The sequence below is a fragment of the Cynocephalus volans genome, chromosome 2 (genome assembly GCF_027409185.1).
Source record: "Cynocephalus volans isolate mCynVol1 chromosome 2, mCynVol1.pri, whole genome shotgun sequence".
In the NCBI taxonomy this organism is placed as follows: Eukaryota; Metazoa; Chordata; class Mammalia; order Dermoptera; family Cynocephalidae; genus Cynocephalus; species Cynocephalus volans.
Genome location: NC_084461.1, coordinates 98,739,867 through 98,754,659, shown reverse-complemented (window position 1 = coordinate 98,754,659; position 14,793 = coordinate 98,739,867). Strand labels below are relative to the sequence as shown.

Here is a 14,793-nt window from a genome sequence, read left to right as displayed (position 1 = left end):
TCAAAAGTCTAGGGAACACAACTGCTGAGGGTCTTCTTTGGTGGTGGCTTTACAGCAATTCAGGAGTTTCCCATGGCAGAAAATGGCAGAGCAGAGAGAGAGAGAGAGACACTCTCACGTGCTTTCCTTTTAAAGCCCTCAGAACCACGCCCATGACTGCCATTATTCATCCATTCACTATGGCATGGTCCTCACAATCTAATCACCTCTTCAAGGCCCCACCTTTCAATTACCGTAATAGGATTTCCCATACTCTTAACAGTCACAGTGGGGATCAAGCTTCTAATACATTAAACTTTGGGGACACAATTCGATCCATATCAACTCTCTATGTCTGTTTCCTCAACATATAGCAAGATTGCTGCTCTATAGCTCCAAGGTTTTCAAGAGCCAGAAGGTGGAAGGCCCAGCCCCAAAAAGATCTTTTACTTGTTAGGCTCTCTTATTTTATCAACAGGGAAAAAATTTGTCCCCAAAACTTCCAGTACATTTCCTTTATTTCACTGGTCACAACTTTGTCACATTGACACCCCTAACTACAAGGGGGCTAAGAAAGTTAGTATCTAGCAAAAGGCAATGGCATTACCTTGATGGGTTTAGACTGACCTTGATTCATCTGGGGCAAGAGCCTACCTTCCCTCAGTCAAGGCATCTCTGCCAGGTACATGTACACTAAATTAGGGTTCTGTGGCTGAGAAGTAAGAAGAAGGAATGGCTAGGTGATAGGCAATGAACAGTGTCTGCTACTCCTACGGGGTGAGTCTTCACTGGGCAATGATAGTGACCTGTTGCTATATTAGGATTTCTGAAGCAGCAGTGTTATGGAAATCTGATGACGGTGGTGATCATCATTCAGTAGTGAATACTTGACTGAGCTCCTATGTGCCAGGCAGTGTGCAAAGGAGAGATCTGAACTGCAGATACAAATTTGGACGTTAATGGTATACACATATCTAGATTTATGGGAACAGATAAACCCCCTCTTGATCAAAATGGCATGATAGTAATATAAGAATAAAACAGTCTGGTATTATAGAATGCATAGTTGGTATGTGAAGGTTTTTTCCCCCTCTTTTTTGCTTTTTGTTTTAAATAGACTTTATTTTTTAGAGCAATTTTAGGTTCACACTAAAATTAAGCAGAAGGTACAGAGATTTCCCATATACTTCCTGCCCCCCTGCTATCATAGCATCCCCTACTATCAACATCCCCCACCAGAGTGGTACATTTGTTATAACTGATGAACCTACATTGACACATAATTATCACCCAAAGTCTAGAGGATTTGCAGCAGCTTAGTTGTGTCTGTGGGTCAAGGAATATCTTAGGTTCTCTGAATAATGACTCTTAATTTGGGAGGGAGAGAATATTGGTAGCCCAGGACCATCTCTGCTTAACCTTTGTTTTCCTGCCAGGTGTTTAATGCTGTCCTTTGGCCATCCTTGCTTCTTGTCCTTGCTTTCAGAAAACAGCAGCCAAGGTATGATCAAGTAGATGTGCCAACAAGGATGGACATAGCCGGTACCAATTATTGGGACCCGTGGGCTGGCCAGTGAGTTATGTTGATATCAGTGCCAGTCCAATACCAATGTGAATAATTTTTGCTAGTCTGCCTTTGCAGGGTGGGTCTGAAAAATGTTTTCAGCAGCGTCTGAATTTCTTCCCACTGACCTGCAAACAGGATTTTGGGGATTTTAATTCTTTGGTGTCTGTAGCACCTGGGATTTGGAAAGTGGGGTACAGCTGGGTAATTCTCTAATCTACTTTTAGCCTTTTTTAACTAATATAAACCCTCAGCTCTGCTTAGCCAGAGGAGCTGGAGTCTTCTTATCTCTCTTTTCTTTTTAATCTCTTACCTACCTATGATAATAATAAATTATTACCATACTATAATTATTACCTATTAAAGGAATATTTACTGAGTGCTTACTTTGTGCCATTAGTTGTTTCTAAGTACTTTACATGTATTAACTACGTTAATCTTCACAAAAACACAATAAGGCTTTTCATCCCTACTTGACAGATGAGCAATCTAAGGCTCAGAGGGACTGAATAACTTGCCCAGGGTTATATTCCTAGTTAGTGGTAGAGGCAGGATACAAGGCTATAAGCTAAGGGTGGTGAAATGATGCAGAGCCAGGCAAGCATTAAGAAGAAATGAAGGGAAAGGCCTGCCTGTACCATAGTTCAGTGTAATTAGTAATTTTGGGGGTAGTTTATTTTGTTTAAATAGAAAGTTCAATTGAGTCAGTTTCACTTGCTGGGCTATATGGCCCTTTTCTCTCGCTGTCTCTTATCTGTATTTTTTTTTTTTTTTAAAGATGACTGGTAAGGGGATCTGAACCCTTGACTTGGTGTTGTCAGCACCACGCTCACCCAATGAGCTAACCAGCCATCCCTATACGGGATCCGAACCCATGGCCTTGGTGTTAATCAGCACCACACTCTCCCGAGTGAGCCACGGGCCGGCTCCATGTCTCTTATCTGTATGTGTATGTATTGAAGGCCTTTTAATGTTCTAAAACAAAATGAATTTTGTGTCTGACCATCATTAGAGAAGTTTGTTTGCAAGAAAATCATTATCTGTTTTCTTAAGAGAGAAATTAAATGAATGTGTCTGATGTTTATTCTAATGTTTGTTTTGAACTAAGTCCTAAAGAGAGAACTAGTCTCATAGGAGGAAGTAGTTATAGAAAGTCTGGTGCCCATTTTTTTTCAAACAGAATCCCCCCGCCTCCCTTTAATTATAAAAAAATGTATGTGCTCATTGCAAAGACCTTAAAAAAGTAAAATTCTGTCATCTCAGTATGCAAGATTAACATTACACAATTTGAAATATATATTCCTGGATACCATTCTCGGTCCGTAAACACGCAAAGATGCATGTGTGACTTTTTTCATTGTTGTTTAGCACAAAATTAGGATATTCTTTTTATACTCAATGCTGTATTTTGGACATCTTTACCTGTTAATGTCCTTTTTAAAGGCTTCAGAATATTTCATCATATCGATACATCAAAATGTATTTAAACAATCCATTGCCCTTTAAAAAATGTGTAAACACATACTTCTATAATCATTTAGCTTAATGAGTTAAAATTCATTTAAATATCATTCCTCTTTGAACCTCATTTTCTTTGTCTATAAAATGTATAATTTGAACTGTTCATCTCTGAGATGTCTTCTAACTCAACATTCTATGATTCTTCATACTGCTCAATTACTTAAGAGAACTGGTAGCTGCTCCCACAGTGCTGTTATCCATCTCCTGCACCCTGGTCCTGTCTCTGCTGCTCACCCAGCCGTACCTTCTCTCTTGTCTGCTTGGGGGAAGCAGAGCCCTGCCCCTAGAACATGGTAAGTGGCTCAGGAGAGAGAAGAGGAAGCCACAGTGCTGAGCCTAGGTGTCCAGGCTTTGGGTCAGTGGGAGATATGGCAGTAAGGGTCTGCAGAGAGCAATGAACTTTTAAGACCATGGTGTCTGTCCATGGAAGCAATATGTGGATGTATTCCCCTGGGAGTTCTGAGCCCAGGATCAGCATCTACCACTTGAGGATGAGGTGGCACTAGAGAAAGAGGAGCCTGCAAGACAGTGGCCCAGGCTGTGGAGACAGTGATTGGCAGTGTTGCCATCTGTGAATGGGACAGTTCCAGAACTCCACTGGTGTGTGAGGGATTGAAAGGACCTGGGGAGGTTGATGTTTCAGCTAAACAAATACAGGGCTTTTAGATACAGTTCCTGAAGTCTTAGTGAACAGTTTTGTTTAGATGTTTTTATCTTGAATTTTTCTACAAATTTGAGAATGTTCCGGTGAGAGTTCTAGATCATATTAGGGTTGACTTACTCTAATTGTAGTAGAGACATTGTTCAATTTGCCTTCTGTGTCCAACTGTTCTTCTCTCTTGGCTTCTCACTCATTGGAAAGGGATAGCCTGCCCTCTGATGATAGCTGATTGGACCCAAATTGGTCATTTGGATTTTCTTTCCTAGAAACAAGTAGGGGAGGTGCTGCTAAGACGAACTTTGAGCTGGTGGTTCTTAAACTTGGTTCTGCATTACAGTCACCTGCACAGCTTTGTAAGAACATACAACTTTGCTCTATCTGTCACGTTTTGAATAACTAGTTCTGGAGAAGGCCCAGGCCTATGTATTTTTAATAAGGTCCCTAGGTGGATGTGGATGATCATCTTCATTTGAGAACCAGGGGGCTCGGCACCAACTCAGGGCACGTCCTGTTCACTTCAAATGGTCCCCCCTCTGCACCCAAGTAGGTGGGGGGTGGAATGGTCCTGCAGGGATCTGGACCTTGAGACTGTGACCTTTCCTTCTATTTTTCTGCTCTGTGACCAATTTAACCTTTCTGAGCTTTGGTTTCCTCCAGCATAGGACTAGATCTCTGGGGTCCCTTGCAAAAGTAAGGTTGTAAACTCCCGTTGTATTTATATTAATTCAATATATATTAAATGTCCACTATGTACCAGACATTTTGCTAAGTGCTGCCCAGCCTGGTGCTGATTTGTTCTCCTAATTAGGAAAACAGCACGGGATAGTGTAACAAGCACAGGCTTTGGAGGTGATCTTAGGCATAAATCCTCTCTCTGTTGCTTGTAGCTGGGTGCCCTGCATGTTATTTCTCTTCTTTAAGCCTCAGTTTCTTCATTTCAAAAATAGGAACAATAATACCTATTTCATTGGGCTATTAAGAAGGTTAAATTACATAATTATTAGGTTTCCACCCCTCCTACTTTTTAACTTTGCCATTTTGGCTTGACTGTAAATAACCTAAGGGCATAGACTGTATCGTATGATATCTTGAATCCCCTATGTTGCTACATCCTCATTCTGTACACAGAGTTAGAATTTGTTTTTTTTCCCATTTCATTCTAGTAGCTTACTTTTATTTTTTATTAATATTATTATCTTTTTTACATTCTGTGATATTGTTATGGAGCAGTTGGGAGGGAGGGGGAGAGGAGACAAGGGAAGGAAATGGGATGGAAGAAACAAGATGGAGGAGGGGCAGGACTGAGGCCTGCGGCACCCCCCTCATTCCCACAGGGGAGACTGGGGGGCTTCCAGTGGTGGCTTGGTCATTGCCAGGCTGGGTGCAGATGTCAGGATGATGTGGCAAAAGCCTTCGCCTCCCACCTCCCCATCTCGGGAACCCAGGGCCCTTCTTGCTGCAGCTTGGTGGTTGTTGCTGGGCTGGTTGTACCTGTTAGGAGGGTGTGGACAAGGCCCGAGGCCCCCCACCACTGTGGCTTGGGAGAGCCTGGGGTGCTTCCTGTGGCAGCTTGGTGGTCATCACTGTGGTGGTTGTGCATGTTGGGGGGTATGGCTGAGGGCCTTGGCCCCCACCCTCGGGACTGGTTGCAGGTGTTGGGGGTGCATGGCTGAGGCACCCAGCCTTCCCACCTTTCTGGCTTGGTAGCCCAGGGGACTTCTGGTTCTAGGTGTTATAGGTGTTCTTTGGTGAAAGACACCTTTACTAGTTAATATCAAACTTTGTCTCTGGTTGTGGGTACTTTGGTTTTTCCTCCAGTTCTGTGTTGGATTATTTGTTGTACCCACAAATTAAACTCTGTGCTGGAACTAATTTGTTGTTCTTTGCTTACTTCTAAAATGGGGGAACTTCCTGTGGGGACCAGTATTTGAGCCCTGTGGTTGAGCTAACTTGCTGTTTTGATGCTGATTCCCTAGGGAAGGCTTTTTGTGGAGCTTGGGTTTTCATGGTTGACTTTATAGGAAATTCCAGGTCTAGTGAGATCAAGTACACCTGGGTTGTGTAGAAACTCTGGTGTGGGCCTGAGTCTTTTTATCAATCGGCACCCCATGCAATTCTATGTTCCTGACCAGTCTCCTCTGAGTGGTCTTACGCTGATTAGGGGGCAAATTGGCTGTCCTTGCTGTGCCTCAGTTTTCCCCCAGCCACCACCCATGCTCCAGACACTTCCCACAGGATGGGTCATGCTCCAGTTCCTTGCAATGACTCACTGGCCTCTGAGTGGCTCCTTTTTTTTCAGTTGTTGTGGCTCCTCACTCCTATGTAGGTCCATGGGAACCCTATTAGTGGTCTTACTGGCCTAGGGGCCACCAAGGCTCTGTTTTCCCCCACTGCCTCCAAGCAGCTTCATCCGAAGGGCACAGCAGTGCTTTTGCCAGCTCCTGCCTTGGAAGTGGCTGAGATTTGAAACGATTGATTGATCGGAGCGGTTCGTTCTTTCTCTCATCGTGGCTTCTCCCACTTTCATGGACTCCATGGTCTCTCCTCCTCTTCCCCTGAGCTGTAGTGGCCCCAGCTTGGCTGTCCTTACTTTTTTATAGTTGTAAATTGGTTGATTTGTGGGAGAGAGTGATGCTGGGGACTGTCTATTCTGCCATCTTGACCGAAACCTCCTTAGTTAGAATTTGATTCAGTTTATGTATAAGGCAGTAGAGTGTATTTCTGAAGAGTCACCTGTATCCACTCACTTGGACAAGGAAGTCTATTCAGAAGCTATATAATTAAATAGCATTTAGGAAACCTTAGTGTTAAGCTCTTTTGTTCTCTCACCATGACAAAATTGGAGCTCTTTACTTTTTGAGTCTCAGGTTCCTTGATAGGCTAAACTATTTCTTATGTTCTTTCTTGTTTTCAGTAGCTTATGATGTTATGACATGTAGACACATTTTTAAAAAATGAACATTGTGCTATTTGAAATTAAAATAATAGTTAAATGCTTCAGTAATACAAGAAGTTCTATAAAAAATCGCTAGCGAAATAAGACTCTGTGGTCTTTTCCTGTCTTTCATGTGCCTTGATTTTCTACAAAGCTGTGATCAATGTGTGTGTTTTATTTTTACTTTTAATGTTACTATGTAGCGTTCCAATGTATTAACATGGAAACTTTTCAATTCATATCATTGATAAAACAAAGAACTAACAATTCTTTCTTCCTCAAAGAGCTGCTAAGGTAGTTTTTCTGTTTTTGAATCTGTGGATCTTGACTAACATTTTAAAAATAACCAAATAGAATGGAATTAAAAATATCAGAATGGTTTCATGAAACATTTATTTCAGTTTATATTTATATATGGATATGTATGTTTACTGGGGTCAAGATGTAAAAAGTATGTTCACTAAGAGTTGTGGTCAAAAGAATTTAAAAGTCCTTGGATTAAGTAATAATGACAGTCTCATCACTTTTTGAGGTTTTCACATCATAGTCTAAGAAGACTTTTCAATTTCCTAGGCATGTTCTCAGAGTTCCTTCTTTGGAAGTACATAGTAGGTAGTTTAGTCATGAACTGCTTTGGTCCACAAAGCAAAGACCTTAAGTGAAATGTAACTATGTATCCCCTCTGCCCAGGACAAATGTAGAAGAGACAAATTTTTATTATGCTAATAACTAAAAAACTCAACTTAAATATAAACAGATAGACTGAGTAAAGCACAGAGGGAAAAGAATCTTAGGTATAAAGGGGGTACTGTGTTAGTTCTTTGGTTAACGTGCTTGCCTACAGTTTTTCTTTGGCTTTCTATACTATTAGCTAGTTTCTTTCTGAGGAAAGCTAAAACAGACTTTGTCCACATGTTACGAGCCATTATTTTATAATGTGTTCTCTTAAATTATTTATGATTCTTGTTCTTAAAAGTGAAAAATTCTTGCCCAGTCTTGAAGTTCAAAGCAGCATTTACTTCATCCCTTCTGCCTATCTTTCCCATACATTGTTAGCAATCATCTCATTTAGCTGTAACTTTCTCCCTGTTGTTATTTTCTTAAAACATGCATGCACACACAAGCACACGCACATAAATAGCTGCTTATAATTAACTTTACAAGGGCTTTCTAAGTAAATGACTCAGCCTGATTCAGCAGCCTGTCTCTTTGGGGAGCTGATTTTACAGAGTAACCAATGCATTTTCAGTAGTTGCATCTTCAGTAATTTTTCAGTAGTTAAATTCAGATTTCCAGTTTTCTGTTTCAATCCAGCTCAGTTATGAGGAATATCCAGATATTTGTTAAATAGGGTAAGAAACTGTGGAGCTTCAGGTTTAGAACTGAATCAGGACTAGAGGAAACTTCTGTGATTCGGAAGTAAGAGGAGATTATTTAAAATGTATTTCCATCCATTTGCAGAGTGAATTTTGTTTAAGCAGCACTTAGGGTTGGGAAAGTCACATTATTAACTGATGAGAGGAGGAAAGTCCACAGCCTGAGGATCACATAATGATAGTCTGAACTAAATGGACACCATAATATTTATTTTCCCTTCTTTGTTATAAAGTATATTATGTACTTTGAGCAGTGCCTGACTATATGTTTCAGAAGTCCTTTATGGGAAATTCCCACTCGCCCATGATGCTCCTCAATGATTTAAAAGTGCGAAAAAACCTAGTTATCATGAGAAAATTCTTACTGATATATCCCTGATGGCAGGACCCCGCTTGGGAGTAGGGATTGCTCTAGTTCCCAGTCACTGGTGGTACCTCCTAAGGCCTGGGGTGGAGATCCAGGAGTAGTGACAGCTGGTGCTGGTTTCTCTGGTGACCAGAGGACTGGGAACAAGTGGTTTTAACAGCTTGTCCTGACATCTCCACATTGCTTCCTGTCTTTATGTTGTTTTCTCGCATCTAGTTACACAGTGCTTACCTTTGCCTAAATTTCTCAGTGGTGTTGGAGGATAGGCTGGGAAAGTATAATGTTTTAAAATGTTTGGGATCATACTAAATGAAATGCTTTCTTTTGTACTACCTTTTAGAATTAAAGCCATTGAGAGTCCTAACAAAGAAGATGATACCCAGTGGCTGACCTACTGGGTAGTGTACGGTGTGTTCAGCATTGCCGAGTTCTTCTCTGATCTCTTCCTGTCATGGTTCCCCTTCTACTACATGCTGAAGGTACGTGGGCTTCTGAACTGCTCCATTTCCTTCCACATGTGTATTTGTTTTGCTCTCTAACACTAAAACTCCATCTCAGGACCGGTATACAAGGAATAGGAACAAATGCTTCAAGGTTGTGCATCTGAAGCTCTGTCTCATTATAAAGGAGGCAGGATTCGACATGTGTAACTTCGTACACTGTCTTGGAAATAGCCAAAGCAATTGTGTGTGATAACAATAAAGGACGAAGTACTATGACCTAGCACAAGCATTGCTTTTAGTTTGCTAAAATCCTTTCTTCATTCAGTGTTGTCTATATTTGATGTGGAAGCATTGCACATTTCAGCAGGTCATTGATTATCCATGGTGGTGAGCAGGAGTCATTGTTTCTGGAAGAAAAAATACTTGTTTTTTATATAGGTCTGGAGAAAGAAGATGTGCAGTGGGCTCTCTGAGGAAGTCACTTTAATGACTTTGGCAGGTGCAGTAGTCAATGTTCAGCCATGCCAAACTTTGTGTCTGGCAGAGGACTAGTCTTAGTTGCCAAAATGTGAGGAAAAGGAATAGGAAGTTGAAACTCCTTCCTAATGGGACCTCTGTGAACTCCTGACTTGCACTAGAGGTGAGTGACAATGAAAAAGTTCACAACTTTTTCATATATATTTTTTTTATTTTAAAGATGACCAGTAAAGGGATCTTAACCCTTGGCTTGGTGTTGTCTGCACCACGCTCAACCAGTGAGCTAACCAGCCATCCCTATATAGGGATCTGAACCCGTGGCCTGGGTGTTATCAGCACCACACTCTCCCTAGTGAGCCACGGGCCAGCCCTAGTTCACAACTTTTTCAAAGTGGTTCTTTTTTATTAAAATAGGACAGGCTGTCTTCTGTTGATTCCTCAAGTGTCATCCACGGAAGAGGCCCTGCTTCCAGTTAGCTGATATGATGTAATTTATGCCTACAGTTCACAGAGCCAGACTTGCGAGCTGGACAAGCTGCAGAGAGCGGTGTGTCCGTCCCTAGGAATTGTGCACTCTCTTCTTTCCCTTCTTACTTCTTATTAGTATTCATTATAATAAAAGCTACCCATGTCAAAGTTTAATGGTTCAAATAGTTCTATAAGATTTTTGAAGAAAAACAGCAGTTCTGCACCTTGCCCCCCATATTGCCTTCCTTAAAAGCAACCACTATCATTTCATTTATGGCAGTTTATTTTGTTGTTTACCTATATGTCTCTAAATAATATGCTTATTTAGTCACCTTTTAATTTTTCTATTTAAGTTCTTGATTCCCACTGGAGGTAAGGACTTGGCTCTCTTTACTCCCTCATCCTTGCCATATACATACAGCCTTCCCATGTCCCCATCCTGATGACTGTACATCATACGTTGGGTTAAACACTCACCACTTACAATATTTGACTGAAAATGCTATTCATTTGGACCATATAGTGTACATGAAGTGTTTATTTCAGTTTGTTCTACTTATCCTATATTTCTGTGTATTTTCTTTTTAAAATTTTTATCTAAAGAAATTTAAATATGGGAAATTAGGTAAGGGAAATCTCTCATTCTTTAGTCTCCCTCACCCTAACCACCATTACATTGATATGTCTTGATTTTTAATTATGGATAACTATGGATACTTCTTTTTCTTCAGTCTTTGGTTTTTATTTTAATTTTTTTATTTTTTGGCAGCTGACCGGTACTAGGATCTGAACCCTTAACCTTGGTGTTAGGCATTTTTAAAAAGTCTACTTATTTGTACTTTTCTTCTTCTTCCTGGGAGACTTTTCAAGCCAACCTTATAATTTGAGTTTGTTCCATGGTTATATTATATCCATTCTCCTATTAATGCCATATATTGTATTGTTTATTTCAGCTATTTTACTTTTTGTACCTAATGTTTTTGCTTGACTCTTTTCTATGTTTTCTTGTTTTTGTTTCATATTGCTAATATTTTCTCTTGTTTATTTTAGTATGCAATCTAGTTAGCAATCTAGTGTAACCACAGAATTTGTAGTTGATTTTGTTGTTTTCCTTTTGGAATGGTTGTACCCCTAAGTAACATTATTTTGGCCTGTGAATTAATTTTCTTCTGGGGTATCAGCTACTTTGTCAGGCACTGAAATGGAGGAAGGCCACACACCAGTCCAGGCCAGTCCTAGTAAGCTCTGGGTAGGGAGTGGATGAGTCTTAGGGTGGGAGCCCCAGGCAGCAAAGGAACCAAAGTTAATCCCTATTCACCACAAAATAGCTCCTCAGGTCGAGGCTTTACCTCCTCCACCTTCCCGGAAGCATCATTAGAAAGAGGTGCTCCTAGGTTGTGATTCACAGTTTTAGGGGTTAAAGTAGGAGGGGAGGGAAGTAACTGTCTTTGGCTAGTTAGTCTCAATCTGTTTTCTTCAGTGCCTCACAAGCACCGAACTTTTATGCCAAAATCTCTATTTTAGAAAAAAGTAGAGGAGAATGTTTTTTAACTTGGAGGTGTGGAAACAAGACAAAATACAAAAGTCACAAAGAAAAAGATGTGATAAGTTCAACTAAATAAAATTCTTAAAAATTACATTTCTGTATGACAATGGACAGCATAAGCAAAGTTAAAATACTAATAGACTAGGAGGATATATTTACAACGTTTACACCAAATAAGGAATTAATATCCAGAATAGGGTTGGCCACTTGAGAGAGCATGGTGCTTGCTGGTAACACCAAGATCAAGGGTTTGGATCCCCGTACCAGCCAGCCACCAAAAAAAAAAAAAAAAATTCAGAATATATAAAAATTTCCACAAGTAAAAAGAAAGAGGAAGATGGGCAAAGGTTCGAAATAGATATTTCACAGAAGAGAAGAAATATGAGTGGCCGGTAAACCTCTCAGTAGTGATCTGGGAAATGTAAGTTAAAATAGTGAAATCTCATATTTTGTTCACTAAATTGGCAGATATTTTAAAGAATGAAAATATCTGGTATTGGTGAAAGTATAGAGAAACAGATGTGAGGTAGTAGTGGTAGTGGTAACAGGTAGTGATATAAATTGCAACAGCCTTTTTTTTTTTTTTTTTCCTGACCCGTAAGGGGATGGCAACCCTAGGCTTGGTGTTGTTCACACCACGCTCAGCCAGTGAGCGCACCGGCCATCCCTATATAGGATCTGAACCCGCGGCCTCGGCACTACCAGCGCCGCACTCTCCTGAGTGAGCCACGGGGCCAGCCCGCAACAGCCTTTTTAAGGGACACTTTGACAGTTTCTTGTTGAATTAAAAAATGATGCCCTGGCAATTCTATTTCTAAATATCTACCCTAAGGAAATATTCACTGTGTGTAATAAATATATTCATTGTGGCATTTTTGTTATAACTAAAAATTAAAAACTGAAGAATTCATCAATCGGTAAGTGATTAAATGAATTAATAGTACATCCATACGGTTAAATGCAATGAAAAAGATCCATATGTATAGATATAAAAATTTCTGCATAATTCATTAATTATAAAAAGTTATAGGAACCAGCCATTAGCTCAGTTGGTTAGTGTGGTGTTATAACACCAGGGTCAAGGGTTTGGATCCCTTTACTGGCCAGCCACCAAAAAAAAAAGTTATAGAACATTACATACAGTATGACATCATTTATGGTTAAAAAAAAAAAAAAGATAAATTTAAAAAATTTAAATGAGAACATGCTTAGTATAGATTCTTTTAATTTTGAATGACATCACCACAGAATACCTTGTAAGACAATTGAAGAATTTTCCTTTCAAAACAGAAGAAAATTAGTTTGTAGGAAAATTTAAGATTTTTGTATGTTTTTGTTATTCAAAGACACTTAGCATTTATAAAAATATCTTTATATAATCTTTAATTTGGATGTGACATGATCCAGCTAATGATAGTGACCTCACAATGCAGTCTCTAATGGAAAGAAACTTGGCTTTTGCCTTGGGCCTTCTTGCTTGCTGCATTGAATAGTATCTTGTCAGCAGAACCACTTGCACCAATATGTGACCTCAAACTTCCGGAACATGAGCAAGTCTGACTTCCAGCCTGCTCCTGGTCACCTCTGCTAATGGAGGCCAGAGTACAGAGAGAAACCAAAATAAGAGATAATCACTGAATCATTTATATTTGTTTTTTAGGAGTACATTTTAAAAATTGCTTTGTAGCAAATTTTCTTCCCTAATAGTAAAATGAATGTGCATCCATAAGTAGTTTCCTGCTGTGTGACATCATGGTGTCGATGACAGTGAATTTACTGCATATGTTCCAAATAGATAATGTGCTTGAGATGATTAAAAATTGATGATGCTGTCAAAGTGCTTTCTTCCTGTATTAGTGGCATATTCTGAGTGGTTTCAGTGAACAGACTGAGAAAAAGCCTCTGAATTTCAGAGTCTGTAGAAGTTTTTAAGGACTAGCATAGATCTTATCTATGCCATTACAACAATCATGTGGTGACTGTATGGGAGTATGAAAAAGAGACCTGCAAATAAGGCCATGTTTAGTACTTTATCTTTTGCAGAATTAATATTGTTGGCATTTTTTTTTTTTTTTTTCATTTTTCTAAAACAGCCTATAAAATTGGGGGGAAGTAAGAGGAATTTGGTAGGCATCGACAGTTAGTTGAGACGGTAATATACAATGTATTTAGCTAAAAACTGGATTACGCATGTTCCTAGCTTTACTCTGAGGTCTGTCCTTGAGCAGGAGGGTTTAAAAATAAATGTAAAAGTCTTTTTTTTCTGATCATGAAATTTGTGTATGCTCAGTTTTTTATTCAACAGATATTTATTTAGAATCCCTATGTGCCAGATTCTGTTCTAAATTTGTGGGATATTTTGGTGAATAAAACAAAGTCCTTGCTATCATACTGTTTACATTTGTGTGTATGTGTGTTTGTGCATTGGGGTGTGTTTTAGATAGGGGAAAAATAACATTTGTAATCCTACCACTGTTAACATCTTGGGGTAGTCTTCCTCTTTTTTTTAACGTGCAAACATATTGGTCTATGCATATGAATACACACAGAACTGTGTGTGTGTGTGTGTGTGTGTATTACAGTCTTAATCATATATGTATGGTTGAGAACACATACGTGATTCTGTATCTTTTCTTCATTTAACACAATGAGTATTTTTTCATGTTATTCAATATTCTCTTATTATAGATAGTAATTTACTCATTTCCCAATTGAGAGACATTAAGACATTTGTCTTGCTACTATAAATAATGCTGCAATGAATATCTTTGTACCTCATGTTTACTCTCATTTAAATTATTTCCTAGATTTATTTTTAGAACAAAGTTGAGTAAATTCTGGCAGGTTTAAGTCCTGATCCAGATGCTCACATGTGCTGTTTCACCCATTGACAGAGACTATAACATTTCTCAATCTTTGTAGGGGTCCGAAAAGATAGGGAAATCTTTCCTTTAACGTGTTCTTTTGAAAATTTTTTTTGGTGGGCAGAGGGCAGCTGGCCAGTGCAGGGATCGAACACTGGACCTTGGTGTTATCAGCACCATGCTCTAACTGAGTTAACTGGCCAGCCTCTTTTTTTTTTTTTGCTTTTATTTGTGCATGCTGAGCAATCTGTTTTAAGTTTAATCCATGACTATTCTTGTGGCTACATTGCAAAGGCTTTGTAAGACTTATGTTTCTGATCAGCTCATTGCAACATATCAGGAAGTCAGTGTTGAAATAAATTTTTTCTGACATTAACTCTCACTTCTACCCAGACTAGTTCTCTAACTGCACGTTAAGCATATCCCTATCTTGGAAATAGCTCTTCTGGGGGAAGATTGGATGGTGACAGAAAATTGGTGTCACAGACAGAATTATCTGGCCTGTTATAATTTGCAATTTAAGGGTTCAATGTATCAGTGCTAATAGTGCCGAGTCTAGTTAAAATAGCGTGGATACTTTATCTAAATTACA

The 14,793-nt window shown here is 39.4% G+C and overlaps 1 protein-coding gene across 1 annotated transcript in view; it reads left to right on the top strand.

Annotated features, from left to right (window-relative positions):
* REEP5 (receptor accessory protein 5) overlaps positions 1–14,793 on the top strand; it is a 40,032-nt gene that overhangs the window by 13,701 nt on the left and 11,538 nt on the right. The window contains exon 3 of the mRNA XM_063086322.1: positions 8,744–8,882. Coding sequence (XP_062942392.1) covers positions 8,744–8,882 — 139 coding nt within the window. The remainder of the gene's footprint in view (positions 1–8,743; positions 8,883–14,793) is intronic.